We start from the raw sequence: 23777 nt of genomic DNA, 5'->3' as shown, positions 1-23777 counted from the left end.
CCCGTTCGTTACACTTTCAAATTGTGTGCAGGTGATACGCCAAGGAGTCGAGAGCTATAACCAGGAAGTAACGTGACATTGAAATAAGCTGTGCACCGTGTAGCGTGCAGTGGTCACTGGTCAGGGTAGACTGAGAGGGTTCAGGTCCTGGTGTGTTCAAAGTCTACACTTCAACCGGAAGTCACTTTTAAGGTTTTTGTTATTTATTTATATCTTTACTTTACTTTATTGGTATTTAGCAGACGCCTTTATCCAAAGCGACTTACATCATGATCATATACAGCACACAATAACATGAATAGATAAAATAGAAAAATAATAGTAAAAATAGGAGAAGCCAATATAAAAGGGGAGATTAAAGGTGTGGACAATTAAAGGAGCATACATTTCACAAACAGAGAATTCAATTAAAAACACATGGAAAGCAGGCAGAGAGGAGGGAGGGAATTCAGGAAGGGTCTATGTAAAGTCTGAAGAGATGAGTTTTAAGTTTTCTGCGGAAAATGGGTAATGATGCGGCAGTCCTGATGTCAGGGAGAAGTTCATTCCACCATTTTGGGGCCAGGTAAGAGAAGAGTCTCGACTGAGAGCGGCTTCTGAGCCCACGTAGCAGGGGAGGGACGAGACGTCCTGCACTAGTGGAGGGGCGGAGCGGGCGGTGAGGGGTTTGGAAAGTGACCATAGACTGCAAGTACGAGGGGGCTGTTTGGTGAACGGCCTTGATAGCTAGTGCCAGAGTTTTGAATTTGATGCGTGCCAGGATGGGAAGCCAGTGAAGCTCTCGGAAAAGGGGGGTGACATGGGAAAATCTAAGTAAATTGTAGACCAGACGGGCTGCTGTGTTCTAAATGAGCTGCAGAGGAAGTATTTCAGAGGCAGGGAGGCCTGCCAAAATGACATTGCAGTAGTCGATGCGCGACAAGACCAATGACTGTACCAGAATTTGTGTAGCTTATCTGGTGAGAAATGGGCGTATCTTGCAAATATTGAAGAGGGAGAACCGGCAGGAGCGTGCTGTTGCGGCAATGTAGGCAGAGAAGATGAGTTGGTGGTCGAGGATCACTCCCAGGTTTTATTTCGTTGAAGCTCGGCTCCCACCTATTGCCATCTCTGCGTGGTACACGCTATCGAATGCTCTTACCTTTTATTACTTTAAAAGTGTCCTTTCCAACCATCCATTAGACCGTTGACAGGATGCAGACTGGACCCTTGGAAAATCCGGGGCGATCCTGACGGTCTCATGGTCTCCGATCCAATAGCAGGAGTAGAGGCGGGCACAAGCCCTCACGCCTGGAATTGGACCGGGAAAACCCCACTCTTACCTGCATTCGGCCAAGGACAGACGTGTGAATTATTGCTCCAGATTAGCGTTAGCTTGCCCGACCACTTTCACTTCAACTGCTCCCCGTACATCGGCGTAGCGGACGGGAACCTCGGTCGTTGATTTTCCGGTCTGGAAGGTTACCTTCGCCTGGGCGGTGAAAGTTGGAGGCGACAGAGCTAAGTGCTTTTTTTCACTGTCGGCTGCTTCTAAGAACAAGCCGGTCCGAGTGTCGTTGTATGCTTGCTAATTGAATTGCTCTGTCTAAGCTAACCTCACGTAGAGATAACTCCGCTACTAGCGTCACGTGTTTCGTAGCTTAGTCTCGTTCTTGTGTTGGTTACAGGTATTAGTCGGCACCATTGCCGACTAGCTTGCTAGAGTTAAGACCCGCTAAAATAGCCTGCCGCCTACGCGCGCACGGTCTGCCACGTTCAGTGGTTTGTGTTAACTCGCTTGCTTCAGTGTTACCCACAAGGCGAAAAAGAAGAGGATAAATTTAACGTTAACGTTGTTCGCCTGTCACTACCGCGTGTTCTAACAGGATGGCTAGTGTTAACAAGGCGAAGCGCTGTGCGGACCCCAAGTGTGTCGCGTGGCTATCAGCCAAGGACTCGCACACGCTGTGTGTTGAATGCCTGGGACAGGCCCACGCAGATAGCTGCCTCGGAGATCCGGAGTTTTGCCTCGCCTGTACTGAGATGCCTCGTAGCACTCAAAAATACAGGGCAGACTTCTTCAGAGGCCACGCTGGCGGCGTTGCTGCTGCAGCTGAGCCCAGCCAGAGTCAGACTACCTCTGGGCCTGTTACCTCCGGCAGCCCGCTGCCTCTCGGACAGCAGCACGTTGACAGCTCTCGGGAGGGCTCCCAGCACAGCTCCCAGGAGAGCTCCCCACGTGCTTCTCTTTTGGGTTCACAGCACGGCCACAAGGAGGGTTCCCAGCAGCGCTCCCAGGGGAGCTCCCCACGTGCTTCTCGTTATGGTTCACAGCATGGCCACAAGGAGGGTTCCCAGCAGCGCTGCCCGCTGAAGCGCCCACGGCAAGATGCGCGGGGTTCCCGGTCGGGTTCGCAGCACAGCTACCAAAGAAAAAAGGTAGGTTCCCAACAGTGCTCCCCGCCGAAGCGCCCGCGGCATGACGCGCGGATTTCCCAACGCGGTTCTCGGTCGGGTTCACAGCACAGCTACCAGGTAGGTTCCCAGCGTGACCTCCCGTCGGGATCACGGCAGTGCGAGCAGTATACCCGGCACAGTTTCCCAGCAGGTTCACGGCACAAGACGGGTTCCCAGCGCGGTCCCCACCTGGGTTCCCCACATGGTTCCCGCTGTTCCCTGCCCCCCTCCCCCAGGTCGGGTGAAGGTGCGGCTGACTCCCGTGTCTCAGAATGGGCTCGCCTTTCCGCCAAGATGGCCGGAGGCGGGGGACCCTGGGATGACTTCCTCGAGATCCACCCAAAACGAGATGATGAGGCCTCCCTGCTGGCCGGCCCGGGTAACCCAGAAAGGGCTCACCCCAGGGGGCTCCCCCTCCTGACGACATCTCCTCTGAGATCTACCAGAAGGAGTTCAGGGAGGTCGTGGCCAGGGCTGTTTCCGCCCTCGACTGGGACTGGCCTACGCCCCCTACCGTCGAGAAGGACATGTTCACCGCCTCCCACTTCCGCGCCGTTGAGACGCCGCTACGGGGCAGCCTGCCCTTCTGCCCCGACGTGCAGCGTAGGGTTCAGCGATCCTGGACCAAACCCTACTCCTCTGAGGCCCCCATCCGACGCTTTAAGTGCTGGTCTAGCGTCGTGGAAGGGGCCCAATCAGGCTATGAACATCCCCCCCCACTGGAGAAGGCAGTGGCGGACCATCTGCTTCCAGGCCAGAAGAAGGAAGGGAAGCCCTTGCTCCCCTCCCCAGCCTGCAGGGAGACTGCTTCGCTCCTGGAAAAGTCCTATCTGGCGGCAGGCCAGGCGGCCTCCATGGCCAACACCATGGCCTTCCTGCTGAAGTATCATTGCTTCCTGGTAGACCAGGTCCAAGCAGCCCCCAAGCCTGAAATGTTCACTGAGCTACGCCGGGTCTCCGACTACGTCTTCAAGATGCTGGAGTGTGTGTCGGAGGACTCAGGTAGGGTCATGGGATCTTCGGTGGCCGCCTTGCGTCACCTCTGGCTGCAGCTCACCAGCCTGCGTGGCCATGAGAGGACGGACCTCCTCAACGCGCCCGTTTGCCCTACCGGGCTCTTCGGTTCAATGGCGGACCTCGCCAGCAGGGCCCAGAGGCGGCGTGAGGACACTGAGGCGGTCGGCAGAGTCCTGCCACGCAAGACCCGGGCGACCCATCACACAGCGAGGCCACCTCCTGCCCGAGGTCGTTCGACGACGACCCGCGGCAGCCCTGCACGCCGTCCACGGGACAGGCACCCCCAGGGGTGGTCCGGTACCCCGGCCAACGCAGACAGGAACAGCTCGAATGCCCCAAGGAACGCGGGGCCAACACCTCCCCAGCCAGCCTGGACTGGCGCGGGTCGAGGAAGCCGTGCCCGCCGCAGCAGGGGCTCCCGCCGTAACCCTGACAAGTCGGCCACCGCGACCGGGTCCCGAGGGGGGGGGAGGGGCCCGGGGGGGGGAGGGGCAGCCTCCATGCTGCCAGGACCGGGCGTCCCGCAGTGTTGTCGAGCGCCGAAGAGAGCCTTGCTCAGTACGTGTCCCTTGCCGGCGAAAGCTGCGAGGTGCACGGAAGGCACCTCACCATCTGCAGGCCCCCCTGCTATTCCCCCCCCACGGCTGGCGTCGCACCAGCTGGGCAACGACCTCCTGCGGCCTCCGGGATGCAGCCCCCCCGGGCTGGTCCTGCTGGGGCCGCACACCACGGGCGACGACTCGCCGCGGCCTCCGGGACGCAGCTCCTATGGGCTGGTCCTGCCGGGGCTGCACGCCATGCTGCCACGGCCTCCGGGACGCACCCCCCCTGGGGCTGTCCTGCTGGGGCCGTGTGCCGTGGCACCTCAGGATCATGTGCCAGGGGTAACCCCGACTCAGGGCACCAGACCTGCCCTGGCAAACAGCCTCCCCCTGTGGAAGAGGCTGTGCAGACCCACACCGTGGGTGCTGCGAACGCTGGAGAAGGGCTACGCGCTGCAGTTCGCGGCCCCCCCGCCTGCTTTCACGGGCATCCCTGTCTCAGACCTGGCGGATGCGGACTCCATGGCTGTCCTCGGCGAGGAAGTCTCCTCGCTTCTGGCAAAGGGCGCGATACGGCCCGTGCCGGACAAGGACAGGCAGTCCGGGTTCTACCACAGGTACTTCCTGGTGCCCAAGAAGGACGGGTCCCTACGGCCCATCCTCGACCTCAGGCGGCTAAACCCCCTGCTCAGGAAGCTTCCCTTCCGCATGTTAACGCTCCCCACACTGTTCAGAGCGATCAGACCGGGGGACTTCTTCACGTCAGTCGACCTAAAGGACGCCTTCTTCCACGTTTCCATCGTGGAAAGGCACAGGAGGTACCTCCGGTTCTCCTTTCAGGGAGTCTCCTACGAGTACTGCGTACTCCCCTTCGGCCTGTCTCTAAGTCCCAGGACTTTCACAGTCTGCGTCAACACAGCGCTGGCTCCCCTCCGAGAGATGGGGATCCGTGTTTACGTCTACCTCGACGATGCCCTGATAGCGGCGAGCTCGAGCGAGATGGTGTCCGCACACACCGAGGTGCTGACTTCCCACCTCCAGGCCTTGGGGTTCCTTATAAACTGGCGCAAGAGCGCCCTTGTACCTCAACAGGTCACGACCTTCCTGGGTCTGGAGCTAGACTCCCTTTCAATGCGCGCCCGCCTCTCTCCGGAGAGGCTGGACAACCTTCGGAGGACAGCGGAGACTCGGCGTCGCGCACGCACGATCTCCGTTCACCAGTGCTCCGTGCTACTGGGCCTTATGGCCGCGGCGACCGCGGCTATTCCTCTGGGGCTGCTGCACATGCGCCCCTTCCAGAGGTGGTTCCTCGGTCATCGCTTGGACCCAGCGATACATCGGTCCCGCGTCCTTACGCTGTCGGACCGCGCTCGCCAAGCCTTGAAAGTGTGGACGGACCGCTGTTGGCTCTCAGAGGGCGCCAGACTGGGTCCGGTCCCACTCAGGCGAGTGATTCGGACCGACGCCTCCCTTTGGGGCTGGGGCGCGGTCTTCGAAGGCCAGGCTGCAAACGGGCGATGGCAAGCCCAACAGCTTCGCCACATAAACATACTAGAGCTGGAGGCAGTTCGCCTCGCTCTTTGGCACTTCCAACATCAGATCATGGGCCACCATGTACTGATACGGTCGGACAACACCGCGACAGTGGCGTACATCAACCGCCAGGGCGGTGTCCGGTCGCTGGCTCTGAACCAGCTGGCTACGGTCATCCACGAGTGGGCCCGTCTCCACCTGCTGTCCCTGTCAGCGGCACACATTCGGGGCCACCTCAACCTGGGAGCGGACCTGCTATCGCGGGGCAACCCGCGCAATTCAGAATGGGTTCTCCACCCACAGGTGGTGGAGCAGATCTGGGCCAGGTTCGGGCAAGCCAGCGTCGATCTCTTCGCCTCGCGGCTCGCACACCATTGCCCCCAGTGGTTTTCCATCCTCGCGGACGATCCACCGTTGGGCCACGACGCGCTGGCGCACGTCTGGCCGAGGGCGGCCCTCTATGCGTTCCCCCCAATCGCACTGATTCCCCAGGTGCTGGCCAGGGTGAGACAGCAAGGGCTACAGCTCATTCTGGTAGCCCCGCACTGGCCGTCGCAGGTCTGGTTTGCGGATCTGATCACTCTGACGAGAGGTCCTCCGTGGCTGCTGCCGCGTCGGAAGGACCTGCTGTCGCAGGCGGGCGGAGAGATACTCCACCCATCCCCACACAAGTGGAAGCTGGCCGCTTGGTCCCTGAACGGGAACGGTTGCTAGCCCAGGGCCTGCCTGCGAACGTGGTGCAAACCATACAGAGTGCTAGAGCCACCTCGACTCGGTACACCTACAAGTGGCGGTCCTTCTCGCGTTGGTGCGCAGAAAGGAACCTGGACCCGGTGACCTGCGACGTTCGGCCCATTCTCTGCTTCCTCCAGGGTCTGTACGAAGCGGGCCAGTCGCCGCAGTCCCTTAAGGTTTATGTGGCCGCCATCTCGGCCTGCCACATGGACATCGAGGGCAAGACAGTGGGAGGCCTGTCTTTGGTCTCTCGTTTCATGACGGGTGTGCGCAAGCTTCGCCCCCAGACGAGGAACATCTTTCCCAAGTGGGACTTGGTCACGGTCTTGGATGGCCTCTCGAGGCCTCCGTTTGAACCACTCGACGCTGCCGACCTGAAACACCTCTCGCTGAAGACGGCATTGCTTCTCGCTTTGTCTTCCGGCAAGAGAGTGGGAGACTTGATTGCCCTGTCAGTGCAACAATCGTGCATGGTGTTCTCTAACGATGGGCGCAGGGCCACGCTCCGCCCGAACCCTGCTTATCAGCCTAAGTGTATTGGGGCTGGCTTCAGGTCCATGACCATAGACCTGGTCGCGTTTGAGCCTTCCGCCTCTTCTTCGGCGGAAGAGAGGAGACTTCGGTCGCTCTGCCCCGTGCAGGCGCTCCGTGCCTATGTGGCCAAGACGCGTACTTTGCGTACGTCTAACCAGCTTCTGGTGTGCCATGGGGCTAAGGCTTTGGGCAAGCCGTTGTCCAAACAGCGTCTATCGCACTGGATAGTGGAGGCCATTAACTTGGCCTATTCTGCCGCTGGGAAGGTTCCACCGGAAGGAATTAAGGCCCACTCTACTCGGGGCGTGGCTTCTTCCTGGGCGCTGTTGCGCGGTGTGACGGTGGAAGATATGTGCGCAGCCGCGTCATGGTCGACTCACCATACCTTTGTGAGGTTTTATAGTCTGGATGTGGGAGGCGCGACATTCGCTCATGCGGTTCTGTCTGCCTCCACGGACTAGTTGCCTCGCTGACTGCTCCCCAATCCTTATCGGGTTCCCATGCGCTATAAGCCGTGGCGGCCCATTTTTCGATCGAGAGTCGCAAGGTCGGGCACTTAGGTGCTCCTTTGCAGCAAGGTCGGTTGTAAGGTGGCAATAGGTGGGAGCCGAGCTTCAACGAAATAAAACTAAGGGGTTGTCCTACAACCCAGGTTTTATGAGTGAAGCGAGGCTCCCACCTCAGGTGCCTTGCTGCCAGTCTGTCTGGTTGTGGCCGAATGCCGGGTGAGTGGGGTTTTCCCGGTCCAATTCCAGGCGTGAGGGCTTGTGCCCGCCTCTACTCCTGCTATTGGATCGGAGACCATGAGACCGTCAGGATCGCCCCGGATTTTCCAAGGGTCCAGTCTGCATCCTGTCAACGGTCTAATGGATGGTTGGAAAGGACACTTTTAAAGTAATAAAAGGTAAGAGCATTCGATAGCGTGTACCACGCAGAGATGGCAATAGGTGGGAGCCTCGCTTCACTCATAAAACCTGGGTTGTAGGACAACCCCTTAGTTTTTAGCTGTTTGACATGGAGTTACGATGTGGTTGTCAATGGATATGGAGAGGTCAGTCTGGGGGGATTCTTTGCCAGGGAGGAAGATGATCTCGGTTTTTTCAGGGTTGAGTTTGAGGTGGTGAACCGCCATCCAGACACCAACGTCTTTCAGGCAGGCAGAGATCCGTGACCCGATTGAAGTGTCAGAGGGGGGGAAGGAAAGGTAAAGCTGTGTGTGCAGTGGAAAGGGTGCAAGGAATAGAAAGGGAACCACTCCAAGAAACCCGGTAGGAGCGGTCAGAAAGATAGGAGGAGAACCAGGAGAGTGAGTGACACCCAAGTCAGAAAGGGTGGAAAGAAGGATTTGGTGGTTAACCGTGTCGAAAGCAGCAGAAAGGTCCAAGAGTATGAGAACAAGAGGAGAGGGATGAAGCCATGGCGGAGTGAAGTGCCTCAGTGACAGTGAGAAGAGCAGTTTCAGTTGAGTGAGCGGGTTTGAAACCAGATTGGAGAGGGTCAGACAGATTGTGCTGGGAGAGATAGGTGGAAAGTTGACTGGAGACGGCACGTTCGATGGTTTTGGAGAGGAAAGAGAGGAGAGAGACAGGACAGTAGTTATGGATGGCAGTAGGGTCGAGGGATGGTTTTTTGAGTAATGGTTTCACAATGGCAGTCTTTAGGATGGTTGGGAATCGACCAGAGGAAAGAGAGGAGTTAATGAATGTAGTGAGGAATGGGGATAGGTCAGGGGAGATGGACTGTAGGAGGGCGGAAGGGATCAGGTCCAGGGGGCAGGAGGTGGCGCGGTTGGAAGTGATGAGTTGAAGTACTTCTTCAGGGGAGAGGGGGGAGAAGGTGGACAGACAGGGAGTAGGGGGTGGATAAACTGGATTGGAGATGGGAGAGATAAGTGGGGGGAAGGAGGAACTGATGTCATAAACCTTCTTGGTGAAGTGAGATAGAAAGTCATCGGCAGAAATGGCAGGGGGAGGGTTAAGGAGGGAAGAGAAGGTGGAGAATAGTTTGCTGGGTTTGGAGGCGGAGGACCGGATTAAAGAAGTGAAAAAGGAGGTTTTTGAAGTAGAAAACTTATATAACTTATATATAGAAATTTATATAACCTTTATTTAATAGGTAAGTCACATTGAGATCAAGATCTAATTTTCAAGTGAGACCTGAGTACATAAATCCATAATACAACAATTTAAAAGTACAATATCAACCAATTAAAACAATACCATAAAAACTACAACAAGCACAAGAATAAAATAAATAAATAACACATAATCCAAACCTTAATTAACCAAGTTATTTTACTTGCCTAGACACAACCGTTACAACCATTTTCAAATCAGTCGGGTTGCAGGGGCTTTTATTGTGAAAGTTATGACCAGAAAACAAATGTTGTCATTCTGACTAGCTTTACACTTGTGTTGCTGGACAGGTGTCCCAGGCGAGGCATATCACCTGCATGCAAAATTGGCAATTGGCGTATTCATTGAACACAATTAGAACGTGTAAAGTTGTGTTATTTGTATACAGATTGGTGAGACTGGGTTGTATAATTACTGGGACGTCCCTAGTCCCAGAGGTATTGACTCCCTAATGTCCCGATGTCCGGATGGACGATGTTATGGAGCTTTGAATGTGAGGGTGGGGTTTGAGGGGAAACCTCACCAAATCTGAACATGAAATCAATAAATCATGTTCTCAAATTGAGAGTCCATGCCCTTGAATAAAGATAGGTAACAATCTTCATACAGTGTCTCCTTCCATTCCCGCAGGTGCACAAACTAGTTTCACCTTCGAACTGCCGAACCACAAGCTGTGCTTCCAGTCCAAAGTGTCTCCGGTGGACATGTCCACCATGCCGCCGTCGGCCAGCCTCAACCTGCCTCCGGTCACCATGTCGGGCGAGTACATCATGGAGGAGCATGAGAGCCACTCGGACCAGGGCTGGGCCCCTGACGACTTCCCCAGGCAGGGCAACTACCTCCAGGGCAACTACCTGCGCTGTGTGGCCGAGGTGAGACGCTGTGTTCAGATAGGGCAACTATCTCCAGGGCAACTACCTGCGCTGTGTGACCGAGGTGAGAGGCTGTGTTCAGGTAGGGCAACTACCTCCAGGGCAACTACAGTACCTGCGCTGTGTGGCCAATGCTGTTTTCAGGTAGGGCAACTACCTCCAGGGCAACTACCTGCGCTGTGTGGCCAATGCTGTTTTCAGGTAGGGCAACTACCTCCAGGGCAACTATCTGCGCTGTGTGGCCGAGGCTGTGTTCAGGTAGGGCAACTACCTCCAGGGCAACTACCTGCGCTGTGTGACCGAGGCTGTGTTCAGGTAGGACAACTACCTCCAGGGCAACTACCTGCGCTGTGTGGCCAAGGCTGTTTTCAGGTAGGGCAACTACCTCCAGGGCAACTACCTGCGCTGTGTGGCCGAGGCTGTGTTCAGGTAGGGCAACTACCTGCGCTGTGTGGCCGAGGTGAGAGGCTGTGTTCAGGTAGGGCAACAACCTCCAGGGTAACTACCTGCGTTGTGTGACCGAGGTAGGGGTGGGCGATATGACGATCTGAGATCGTTCACGATCAGAATGGCTCCACGATCTGCCTTTCCAGACAGATCGTTAGAATCGCGCTACATGCAGTGCACATTCTATCAGTTGCATTTCTATGTCTGAAAGATGCTTCCAAAGTTTTCCTCCCCTCCCCCTTTTCACTTTGCAAAGTGCAGCAGCATGGAGGAGGACAACACGGAGGGGCAGTTAGTTTGGCACACACACACACACACACACACACTTAACCAGGGCTTGCCTTGACACAAAGGACCTGCCGTCATCCCGGGGACCTTAAAAATAGCATCAGGGACGATGAAAATTAATTTGGGGATGGAGCTGGGAAGATAGCGTAAACACACGCTCTGCTCGTTACAATGAACGGCGATGAAAATGACACGAACGCAAATACAACCTTTACAACACGCACACAGAGAGGCAGAGAGACAAACAGGCAGAACGAGCGGAACTCATTGCGCAAAAAGTGTCTGAATATGGCTGCTTTATCTTTGTGATAGTTTGAGTTTAATTTGCTTCAGTCGGACTTTGGCAGTTATTTTAAATGCCAGGACGCATTGCTCCTAATCTAGCTCCCCTCATCCTGCTGCCTCGTATTCTCAGGAGAGCGCGTTTCTGCTGCACCTTTTATTTTCTTCCCCCCGCGCCTCTCTCACTGCTTAAAGCTCAACTCTGTTGTGTGTGTGTGTGTGCGCGTGCGTGCGCCGCATGTCTGCTCTGTCCCCACGCTCTCTCTCTCTCTGTCTATTGGTCTCGCTCTCTCTCCATTAAATTAGCAGATTGACAAATGACAATCACGCAACCGACAGTGGACTCAATCGCAGATAGACCATATATTCGTCCCATCGCCCAACCCTACTGTATAAATAATAGTGAACCAAGAGATAGATAGATAGATAGATACATAGTGTTTGGATGCTTGTGAACATTATTTCTTAGCACATGAATTATTGGAAACTCAGCGTAAATGAACGACATGAAAATATTTATAAAACAAATTGTATTTTAAATTTCCATGACTTTTCCAGGTTTCTTATGACCATACGTACCCTGAAATTTGTTTGGTTGTACTTGTACTGTTCAGTAATTAGCAAAATAGTCTTAAAACCAATATGAAAAAGAATCGTGATAAGATCATGGATCGTGATCCTGCCTGAAAAAATGGTGATAAGATTTTTTTGCCATATCGCCCACCCCTAGACCGAGGTGAGATGCTGTGTTCAGGTAGGGCAACTACCTCCAGGGCAACTACCTCCAGGGCAACTACCTGCGCTGTGTGACATTACATTACATTACATCATTTGGCAGACATTTTTATCCAAAGTGACTTACAATAACACATTTTTGTCAGCAATAGAGCAATCAACTATGGATCACAGTCTATGACAACTACAACTTCTGAAGGAACAGTGGTACAAGTTTAGTTTAGGTTAGTAGTTTTTGTTTTGTTTTTTTAGAAAGAGAGAGAAAGAAGTTAGATCAAGAAGAGCCCAGATGGAGCCTGAAAAGGTGTGTCTTTAGTCTTTTCCGAAAGATCGGCAGTGATTCAGCTCTCCTGACTGAAGGTGGAAGCTCGTTCCACCATTGAGGTGCCAGGGACGAGAAGAGTCGAGATCGGGATGAGCGACTTTTGAGCCCCCGTAGCGAAGGAGGGGTGAGGCGACCTGCACTGGTGGAGGAGCGAAGGGAGCACTGAGAGGTTTGGAACCTGACCATAGATTGCAGGTACAGGGGAGCTGACTGGTGTACTGCCCTGTAGGCCAGTACCAGTGTCTTGAATTTGATGCGAGCCGAGATGGGAAGCCAGTGGAGGTCCTGGAAGAGGGGAGTGACATGAGAGAATTTGGGTTGGTTGAATACCAGACGGGCTGCTGCGTTCTGAATGAGCTGAAGCGGTCGGATGTCGGTGGCAGGTAGGCCAGCCAGGAGCATGTTGCAGTAGTCCAGGCGGGAGATGATAAGTGACTGGACCAGGAGTTGAGTCGCTTCTCTTGTGAGAAAGGGACAGATTTCGCGGATGTTGTAGAGAGAGAACCTACAGGAGCATGCTGTCGCAGCTATGTTGGCTGAGCAAGACAGTACAGTGGTGTTGTCAATGGAGATGGAGAGATCGGCGAGAGGGCAGTCTTTCCCTGGGAGGAAGAGTAGCTCTGTCTTACCAAGGTTGAGCTTGAGGTGGTGGGCAGACATCCAGTCGCCAATGTCTTTGAGGCATGCGGAGATGCAAGCCTTGATTTGAGTGTCGGAGGGGGGGAAGGAAAGGAAAAGCTGGGTGTCATCAGCATAGCACTGATAAGCAAAGCCATGAGAAGAGATCACATAGGCAAGAGATCTGATATAGAGAAGGAAAGGAAAAGTAAGGGGCCCAGGACTGAGCCCTGGGGGACACCGGTGGTAAGAGGGCAGGATCTGGAGAGGGACCCTCTCCATGAGACCTGGTATGAGCGGTTCGAGAGGTAGGAAGCAAACCAGGAGAGTGCAGAACCTGAAATGCCGAGGTCAGACAGAGTGGAAAGAAGGATTTGGTGGTTGACTGTATCGAAGGCAGCAGACAGGTCAAGGAGGACAGAGGAGAGGGAAGAGGCCTTAGCAGTGTGAAGGGCCTCTGTGACAGCAAGAAGAGCTGTCTCAGTGGAGTGAGAAGCCTTGAAACCAGACTGCAGAGGGTCCAGGGGGTCATTCTGGGAGAGATAGAGAGAAAGTTGTTCGGACGCTGCTCGTTCGAGGGTTTTGGAAAGGAATGAGAGAAGAGAGACATGTCTGTAGTTCTGAATAGCAGTAGGGTCAAGGGAGGGTTTCTTAAGCAGAGGCTTGACTCTTGCAGTCTTTAGAGCAGGCTGTGTTCAGGCAACAGCAGTTTCCAGTCAAAAACATCACCCCGAAAGCCCTCTCCATAGGTTAACCTTGAGTTGGCTGAATTTTATTTCTCCCTCGGTCTTGCATCATTTCAATCCACTGCTGCCTCCGACTGGAATGCAAAAACTGGATAAATAAAAAGCCCATCAAACTGGATCAACTTTTCTGCTCTGCAAAAACCCCTCAAACTGGATCAACTTTCTGCCTTCAAAAACCCCTCAAACTGCATCACCTTTCTGCTCTGCAAAAACCCCTCAAACTGGATCAACTTTCTGCCTTCAAAAACCCCTGAAACTGCATCACCTTTCTGCTCTGCAAAACATTAGGGTTGTGCTACAACCCGGGTTTTACGAGTGAGAACGAGAACTCTCACTCTAGTGCCATCTTCGCTGCGCACGCAGCCACTGGAAGAATATTATTTTTGCTCCAAGAATGATCTTTATATAAAACCAAACCACCCACCAACAGGTGGCGTGGTACTCCTGGGACTGAGACGGCCACCCACACAAAGGGGTCCGCCCTGGGCCCTCTGCCCGAAACAGACCAACAACTGGTTTGAAGTGCGTAATGAACGCGTCCTGGCCACGTAGGCCGAGAGCGCCCTTACGGGGACACAGCATGTGCAGACGTCGCTCCTCGTCCGAACTGAACGGCGGAGGACAGAATGCTGACAAGTCTATGACCATAGACCTAAAGCTGGCATTAATATTATTAGGTTGATAGGCCGGGTTAGGTCACAACGTAACCCTGCGCCCATCATCCGCGAAAACCATACAGGACTGCTGCACCGAGAGGGCAATCAGGTCACCAACCCTCTTTCCTGATGACAAGGCCAGCAGCAGCAGTCTTCAAAGACAGAAACTTCAAGTCCGTTTGAGCCCTTGGACTCAAACCCGCGAGCCCGTCCAGCACCGTAACCAAGTCCCATTTGGGAAAGACGCACCGCGACGGCGGGCGCAACTTACACGCTCCCTTCATGAAGCGCGTGACCAGAGGGAGCGCCCCCACGGGGCTCCCCTCAATTCCCATGTGGCAAGCAGAAATCGCGGCTACGTACACCTTAAGCGACTGCGTCAAGCAGGCTCTGAAGAAAACAGAGAACTGGCCGCACACCACAGTTCACTGGATCCACGTGTTTGTCCGTGCACCAACGCTAAAAGACCCGCCACTTGTACGTGTACTGAGAGCGGGTCGAAGCAGCCCTAGCACTCTGAATAGTGCACACCACATTATCGGGCAAGCCCTGGGATAGCAAATTGTCCCGTTCAGGAGCCAGGGTGCTAGCTTCCACCTGCTGGGGGAGGGGTGGAGTACCTCCCCTTCAGATCAGGTCCGCAAGCCATATATGCTTGGGCCAAAAGGGGGCCACTAAAATAAGCCGTAGGCGCTGCTCCCTCACCCTGTCCAACACCTGTCGGATCAGGGGGATCTGGGGAAACACATAGAGCCCGTCCCCGGGCCACGCGTGCACCAGCGCGTCGTGACCCAGCGGGGGGCTGTCCTCTTGGATCGAGAACCACAGTGGGCAGTGCGTCGCGCGCCGCGACGCGAAGAGATCGACGTGGGCGCGGCCGAACCTGGCCCAAATCTGTTCCACCACCTGAGGGTGGAGGCACCACTCCGTCTGACGGGGATTGCCCCGAGACAGCAGGTCGGCCCCGAAATTCAGCCGGCCTGGCACATGAACCACTGACAACGAAAGGAAACGGGGATACGCCCACAGGTGAATCTGCGCCGCTAACCGGTTCAGACCGTACACCGCCCTGCTTGTTCAGGTGGGCGATCGCAGCTGTATTGTCCGAGCGGATCAGAACATGACGCCCATGTATGAGCCGCTGGAAGTGAACCAGAGCCAGGCGAATCGCCTCCAGCTCTAGCACGTTTATGTGGCGAAGCTCCTGAGCTCTCCACTGGCCGTTCGCCGAAAAGCGCCCGCAAACCGCACCTTATCCCCAGAGGGAGGCGTCGGTGTGAATGACCAACCTGAGCGGGACAGGGCCCAACCGAGTGCCTCTCGAGAGGTAACGGGGGTCCGCCCATATTGCCAGCGCCCACCGGGCCAGACACGTCAGAGGAACCCTGCGATGACAGTCCCTGGCCGGGTCCAGGCGATGCCTGATAAACCAAATCTGGAACAGGCCCATGTGTAGCCTCCCCAGTGGGAGCACATGCACTGCTGAGGCCATCAGCCCCAGCATGACTGTGCACTGATGCACTGACACGGAGGGACACAGACTTAGCGTCTTTGCCATCCGCACTGTGCGAGCCTGTCGCTCTGGCGAAAGGCGGGCCAGCATGGCCCGAGAGTCCAGCTCGAGCCCCAGGAAGGTCGCCACCTGTGCTGGGACGAGGCAACTCTTCTGCCAGTTCACCAAAAAACCCAAGGTCTGCAGGTGATCTGTCACCACCTTGGTATGTTCTGTGGCACGGACCCTCGAGTCCGCCACTATGAGAGCATCGTCGAGATAGAGGAAGACACGAATCCCACTTGTGCGGAGGGGAGCCAGGGCTGTCTCCACGCACACCGTGAAGGTTCGTGGGCTTAAAGACATGCCGCACGGCAGGACACAGAACTCGTAAGCCTTTCCCAGGAATGAGAACCTCAGGTATTTCCTGTGCCTCTGAACCACGGGGACATGGAAGAACGCGTCTCTCAGATCCACGGAAGTAAAGAAATCCCCTGGCCTCAACACATTGAAACGGCGGGGGAAAGAGAGCATTCGGAAAGGGAACTTCCTCAGCGTCTTGTTGAGACGCCGAAGGTCCAGAATTGGACGCATGGAACCGTCCTTCTTGGGCACGACAAAGTACCTGTGAGCGCACCTCTGCCTTGGGGACCAAGCGAATCGCCCCCTTGGCGAGCAGCGAAGTAACCTCCTTGCGGAGTATGTCCATGGACCCCCCCTCCACGGCTGAATCGGGGACCCCGTCAAACGTGGGCGGAGGTCTGGCAAACTGGAGAGCGTAGCCCTTCCGAAGGGTGCGCCGTAACCATGGGGTCGGAGAACATAGGAGCTCCCAGGCGCTGAGCCTGTCGGACAACGATGGTCTCTCGTAGCCAGAAGGAGCGGAACCCGCACCTTTGGTCATGTGTATATTGTTGGGCACCGGGACCTGATCCGATGCCCCGATGGGGGGAGAAAATGGGGGGAGCAGCGCGTGAGAGAGGCTGCGCCCACCTGCCACATGTTCAGCTCCGTAGATGCTAGGCATGCCGGGGGAAACCCTTACGCAAACCCCGACTACTGACTGTGGGTGCGCCAGATTGGAGTAACCCTCCTGCCGCGCGACTTACGCGGGCTGGGAGGACTGCAGGGACGAAGTCCTCTTATGAGCCCGACCGCACACGGATCTGCCGAAGGCGGGCCAATGTCCGGGGGCGTGGTCCACAGGAGAGCTCCCGACCGACAATGGGCACGTGGCGCCATTGATGGTGGGCTTGTCCTGGATGCTACCAACCGAGGCCAGGCCGTGGCCATGGACGAAGGCGAGCCTTGATGACGGGCGCGAGACCCCGGGAGAGCTCCCGACCGAACTTGGGCACCGAGGACCGTGGGCTTGTCCCTAAAGCTACAAGCCGAAGGCTGGCTCTGAGCCCAGACTTTGGCGAGCTGCCGCCCCAGCCGGGCGCATAGCGCCGGCAAGGGGCGGACTGAGCAGGTCCCTGCTGAGCTCCGGGCCGAAGTTGGGCGCTGAGCTCCAACGACGGCGGGCTCATAGTCCCCCCCTCCCCCAAAGAAGACGACTAAGAGCGGGCCAGATCACCAGCCGCACACGCACCCCCTCGTCCATGCTGCTGGGTACGAGGGCTGCGCATCCTGGTCGGCCGTGGGACCCAGGATGGGGCACGCTCATGGCGTGGGGCGGCTCGCAGAGCAGCGGGCCCCGGAGGGCGGGATAATAATCCTGTTTATTTTTTTGCCTCGGAAGCGGAGCTTTTTGTTGTCGCACATTGGTGACATCACAGCTGCGACGCAAACATGGCTGCTGCCAGTGTGTAGTGTGTTGCTGTTTTTCAGTTTCAGAATGATCAGAAAGCTACTGTAATTTGCAATCCATGTCCCACACAGGTTCCGAGAGGAGGGGAAACCTCTAAGCTGGCATTACGTTAAAGCAAAGCTGGCGATGATGCAGCGGATATGTTTGTTGTTTTTGTTAGCGAGTTTTGTTAGCATTAGCTGGTAGCGCGGCCTACCCTGCACTGCAGGCTCGTCCGCTTGGCAGAAAAACTGCTTGTGACATTTACAGTCTGTGGCTTGTGATCAAACAGCCCTACAAAAGCACTTAATACACAGAGCTGGCGTAAACTTATCGAAACTAATGGAAACCCCTTTACCCGAAATGAAACATCCAGGGATTGTGTATTTAACTCCAAAAAAATCACTCGCTAACATTAAGCTAACCGCGCTAGTTAGCATTAGCTGCGGGACAGAGCCAATAATGAAAACAAAGGCGCAGTCGCGCACATTAGGCTACATAAAAAGCATCAGTCAGTCAACATTACATAGTGTCTTTTCTTTAATCTGGTGGCAGCATTTTTCAGTAAAAAGTGAAACGACACAGATGGTTTATAGTGCCTGCCCCATTCATTGGGCCCAGGCTACAATTCACTGAGAATTGGAACCAATGCAAAATTTGATCAAACAGATCAGTATGACAATAATAGTCTAAATTACTATGCCTTTTGTCATTGTGTTTTATCTGCAGACTAAGCAGCTTGGCTTTCCATTCTATAAAAGCCTTTATTTTTGTATTGACTATAATTGAGTGATACAGTTTATTAAAACAATCATATTATATCAGAAGTTTTCTTTGTTTTGCGTTCACAGTGATGTCAGTTAGATTTGGTTAGGTCAGACCTATGCTCACTACATCCATACATCTTCCCTAACCCTTTTTTAACCCCAGGTGTGCATGGTTAAAAAAAAAAAAAAAAATATATCTCTTTTTTTATTATAATAATTATCGGTTATATCGTATCGGTTATCGGCCAAGAAGAATACATTTATCGGTTATCGTATCGGCTCTAAAAATCCATATCGTGCATCCCTAGTTCCCCTGCATGGAGGAGGAGGATGCAGGAGGACGGCCTGGTAGCCCTACAGGATGGCCAGGTTGTCCGTCATGGCGGCGGACTGACCCGCCCCCAAGTACGATTTTTCGGCCAGCTTGGCCTTTAACTGGCACGCCTTTGAAGGCAGTGTCGGCCTGCCGGCAGTGTAGGCCAGGTGGGATGCCACCAGTTCCTCCAGGGGGGGGCATTCTGGAGAATGCCAGCCTCTCCTCGCCGTCGAGCGCAGACCACGGGGCCATGCCCGCGCAATGTGGCTTGGCCTCCTGTGGTCTTTCCCACCCTGCCTGCACGGCGCGGACCACGTCCTCACAGACAGGCATGCGGCGCCACGGGCGGGGTGCCTGGCGTGCCTGGAAATAACACCCCTGCAGCACTGAGGCAGGGGGCTGGGGTGGGTCGGCCCAAGCGATGCCCAGCTTAGCTGCGGCCCTGGACATCACCCCGCTAAACTGCTTCTGGTAGGGCTCGTTCTCGTCCGAACGAGCTCCCTCCTCTGCAGTAGTGGTGACGGTGGTAGCACCTTCCCATTCCTCCCTGCCGGAAACCTCCTCCTGGGGGGTTTCCTCCTGGGGGGCATCGACCAGGGGGTCGTACGCAGGCAACTCAGCCCGCTCCAAGAATGGAGGCATGGGCTCATCGCCCCACCTAAACTCCGGCTGCTCGGACTGGCCCTGAAGGCCCTGAGCAGCAGGGGCTTCACCCATGACAGGGTGGTCGGACCCAGCGGACTCGCTCCTCTCGAGAGGCGTACCACTGGGAGGAATGTCCTCCTCAACAAAGAGCGTAGCTCTATGTCGCAGCACTGCTAACTTGAAGCTAGCACAGAGGCTGCAAGACCGAGGGTTTAACAGCGCCCGTTCAGCGTGCTCCTGCCCCAGGCAGAACACGCAGCTATCGTGCCGGTCAAAGTTGGCCAACGTAGCCTTGCACACGGCGCAACCCCTCACTGACTCTCCCTTCTCCATGCTCATAGCACAAGTTAACAAAGCTAACCTGTAGCAAGCTCCCGCAGGCTGTACCCGGCTAGCGGGTACCGTAAGAAAGTTAGGAACTAGCGTGCAGAAGCTATGCAGTAAGCCACCCGGCTTAGCGAACATGCACGTGCAATGGTAACGAAGCGGATAATAGCCTGATACGAAGGGAAGACAGCACAAGTACCAACTGAGAGCGGCAACGCACTCTAGCTCAAATTCAAACGTTACCCCAGCCGGGCTGAACGCAGCCATCTACACGGTGGTAGCCTAAGCAGAATGTAAGATGCTAGTCGCACAGATGCAAGCTAGCTATCTAGCTAATAACTGAGAGCGGCAACACTCTCGAGTTAACACTCTCAGAAACAACGTTACCCCAGCCGGGGTGAACGTAAGCAAGCTACACGGCGGTAGCCTAAGCCGAATGTGCTAACACAATAAGCAAGATGCTATTCGCACGGATGCAAGCTAGCTATCTAGTAACAACTGAGAGCGGCAAACACTCGAGTTAACACTCTCAGAACAACGTTACCCCAGCCGGGGTGAACGCAGCCAGCTACATGGCGGTAGCCTAAGTAGAATGTGCTAACACACAAAAGACAAGATGCTATTCGCACGGATGCAAGCTAGCTATCTACGGTAGTTAATAACTGAGAGTGGCAACCACTTGAGTTAATACTCTCAGAATTTCCCAACGTTACCCCAGCCGGGGTGAACGTAAGCCAGCTGCACGGCGGTAGCTTAAGCAAAATGTGCTAACAACACAATAAGGCAAGGCGCCCTTAGCTTTTGATGAGCTCGTCCGTCGCCGCTGGTGAAGAGATGCAGGAACGGGTTCCCGAAGCCTGAAGAATCTCGTCCACCTACGCCTTGTTTATTCGGGCAATAAGACTGAATTAGCTCGGCTAAAGAGCGCAAACGTTAAGTTAGCACACGGAGCTTTGAATAATATGTCCTCAGCGGGCTGGAAGAACGAAGGAGTGGCCTCCTGGGGTCTGGGCGGACGTGACGTAGTCTCAGTCCCAGGAGTACCACGCCACCTGTTGGTGGGTGGTTTGGTTTTATATAAAGATTATTTTTGGAGCAAAAATAATATTCTTCCAGTGGCTGCGTGCGCAGCGAAGATGGCACTAGAGTGAGAGCTTGAGTTCGAAACGAAGTAAAACCCCCTCAAAATGGATCAACTTTCTGCCATCAAAAGCCCCTCAAACTGGATCAACTTTCTGCCTTGAAAAACCCCTCATCTGGATCAACTTTCTGCCTTCAAAAACCCCTCAAACTGCGTCATCTTTCTGCTCTGCAAAACCCCCTCAAAATGGATCAACCTTCTGCCTTCAAAAACCCCTCAAACTGGATCAACTTTCTGCCTTCAAAAACACCTCAAACTGGATCAACAACTTTCTGCCTTCAAAAATGCTATGTCAGGCATTCTCACTCATTCCTGCAACTGTTTCTACCATATAATATCCCCATAACACTCATGGGTTTTCCCTATATCTCATTGCTTGCCTATGTTTTTGTATTTTGTGCTTTTACCATGTTTTTATCCTCTACTCCATCTCCCCTAAGAATTTGTTCTTAAAGACTTGTCTGGTGAAATAAAAAAGATTAGGAAGATAAACATTTGTAACATAATAGTGAAGGGAGAGAGATTTGGATTTGAAAACTACTAATAAAAAACAGGAAAAGGCAAACAAAAGACAATCAAAATAAATAAAATAGTGCAGAATAGAGCCCTGTTTTCTTAATCCAACTCCCGCCTGTTCCTGCTGGATTCCTGGCCATTACCACCCGCTCTCGCAATGTGTGTGTCACTGATCACCCACGGCCAAGTTACAGTATGACCGCCCGCTATTTGTGGGATCTTATATTGATCCCATGATGTTTTCCTGTGTCACTAAAGTGCTGTTCAAACACTGCTTTAACAGCCTCATATGTCTCGTTATCTGAATCAGTAAAGCTACTAAAACATCATCAGTTGCATCTCCCATTGCATATAAGAGTGAGTTGAGTTCACCTGATATTCCTCTTGTTTTTCATTTTTCATTGCGCCCTGAAGCGATGCGAAAACTGTCAAATCTTTGGGTTTGAAAAGTTGAACGGCTCTGGGTGATGCAGTATCTGAAGAGGCGTCATTGCTATCTATGTTTATGCCCTCATTTCATGTTCAGGAAAACGTTTTGGTTTATCTGCTGTTCTCCTCTGTCCACTCATTCAGCCTGCATGCGAGGGGCCGGGGGTGGATAGCAACTCAAAGATCGACAGGCACATACTGCCAAAGAGTGTATGTCCAACAAGATGACTCGTTCTGTAGTAAACAAGCGGGGGATGAAATTACGGGACCTGCACTTTATTTTTTGACCGCCCAAAGCATTGTTAGAACCACCCGCTCCCGCGAGAATTGCATTGTTCCACAGGATCCCGCTCCCAATGCAGCCCTCTAGTGCAGGCATGAAGGGACAAAAGAAAAAAGAAAGAAAAACCACACACAAAACCAAAAACCCAGGTGGTGTATATATTATATGGCGAGTAGTGATTTATTATTACGTTGCTATATTCGACCAAAAACAGCTGAATAATTTGCCTCTTGGATGAATGTAAGCTGGAGCAGATTCCAATGTGTAAATTGTTCCTATGAATTGATTGTCTGAATCTAATCTTAACACTAATCTTCCCACATGACCCTAGCTGTCTCCTGTCATTTTCAGATTGGCTCCTTCGAGCACAACCTGACCACAGACCTGCTCAACCACCTGGTCTTCCTGCAGAAGGTGTTCATGAAGGAGGTGAACGAGGTCATCCAGAAGGTGTCAGGTAACCCAGGACACACACACGCGTACACACACGCATGCACGCACGTACACACACACACACACACACACTTTGTTCGGGTTTAGAACAGAGCTGCAACAATTAGTCGATTAGTCGATTGACTGAAAATTAACCGTTAACTATTTTTATAATCGATTAATCGTTTAGACTAATTTTTTAAAAAGAAAAATACAAAAATGCTCTCGTTCCAGCTTCTTAATTGTTAATATTTTCTGGTTTCTTTAGTCTTCTATGACACTATATAATATTTCTGGCTGTCGACTGTTGGTCAGGACAAAAGAAGACATTTGAGGATGTCATCTTGGGCTTTTGGGAAAATAATCAACAGATAACTCGATAATGAAAATAATTGTTAGTTGCAGCTCTAGTTTAGAATTATAAAAATTATTCTTGCTCCTTTTGAGAGCAGTTTCAGTGTTTTTACATACTACATGGCAGCAACAACAACACTAACGCATCAAAACTATACAAAACTATTCTTTCTTTGCGGCTGCACTAGCCCAGTTTCCCCTTGGATCAATAAAGTTAATCTAATTTTAAACATCGGACCGTTCCCCATAGTACTCTGCAGCCTACAGCTGCCAGTTGTGGGCCGTTGAAATGAAGCGTTTTCCCCTGGAAGCAATGTGCAAGCTGAGACACGCCGGCACAAATCAAATCAAATCAATTTCCACCACAATACTGATAGTGATTTGTTTAATTCAATAACCTTGATCAGAGTAATGACAACAGAGAGAACAGAGTTGTGATGTCAGAGTAATGACCCAACAGAGAGAACAGAGAGTTGTGATGTGAGAGTAATGACCCAACAGAGAGAACAGAGAGTTGTGATGTGAGAGTAATGACCCAACAGAGAGAACAGAGAGTTGTGATGTGAGAGTAATGACCCAACAGAGAGAACAGAGAGTTGTGATGTGAGAGTAATGACCCAACAGAGAGAACAGAGAGTTGTGATGTGAGAGTACTGACCCAACAGAGCGAACAGAGAGTTGTGATGTGAGAGTACTGACCCAACAGAGAGAACAGAGAGTTGTGATGTGAGAGTACTGACCCAACAGAGAGAACAGAGAGTTGTGATGTGAGAGTACTGACCCAACAGAGAGAACAGAGAGTTGTGATGTGAGAGTACTGACCCAACAGAGAGAACAGAGAGTTGTGATGTGAGAGTACTGACCCAACAGAGCGAACAGAGAGTTGTGATGTCAGGGTAATGACCCAATAGAGAGAGCAGGGAGTTGTGATGTCAGATTAGGCTGAAGAATAATGAGAATTGTGTAGCTGTAGCCTGTAGGCTGAGTATATTGCAGGCAGTTGCAACAGGGAACAGTCTTTGAGTGGAAATTGACATTTTTTATTCTGCTTCATCAGATATTGGTGCTCGCCCAAATGCCTAGCACACCCCACCATAACACACACATTATCTATCTAGTCTATTTGTTGGAACTTGTGAGGTTGACTTGCGTGAGTGTGTGTGTGTGTGTGTGTGTGTGTGTGTGTGCGTGTGCAGGAGGAGAGCAGCCCATCCCGTTGTGGAACGAGTACGACATCTCAACCGATGCAGACAAGCCCAAAATCCTGCTGTATTCGCTCAGCCTCATGTTCAAGGTATCGCCTACTCAATTTTCTTCGGGGCAATAATACAACGCAAATCTGTTGCACTCCTTTTATAGCCTGATATCAGGCTGACATTGCC

General features: G+C 53.2%; 1 protein-coding gene across 1 annotated transcript in view; it reads left to right on the top strand.

Moving 5' to 3' along the window:
• The window catches only part of kiaa1109 (KIAA1109), a gene marked incomplete at its 5' end in the record, with an annotated part of 191617 nt that overhangs the window by 107563 nt on the left and 60277 nt on the right, over positions 1 to 23777 (top strand). Inside the window, 3 exon segments of the mRNA XM_083634137.1 lie at positions 9563 to 9804; positions 21961 to 22066; positions 23592 to 23689. Coding sequence (XP_083490263.1) covers positions 9563 to 9804; positions 21961 to 22066; positions 23592 to 23689 — 446 coding nt within the window.

The sequence above is a fragment of the Poromitra crassiceps genome (assembly GCF_964638095.1).
Source record: "Poromitra crassiceps genome assembly, chromosome: 3".
NCBI lineage: Eukaryota > Metazoa > Chordata > Actinopteri > Beryciformes > Melamphaidae > Poromitra > Poromitra crassiceps.
Note: the sequence above shows the minus strand (reverse complement) of the source record. Positions and strands in the feature narration are given on the sequence as shown.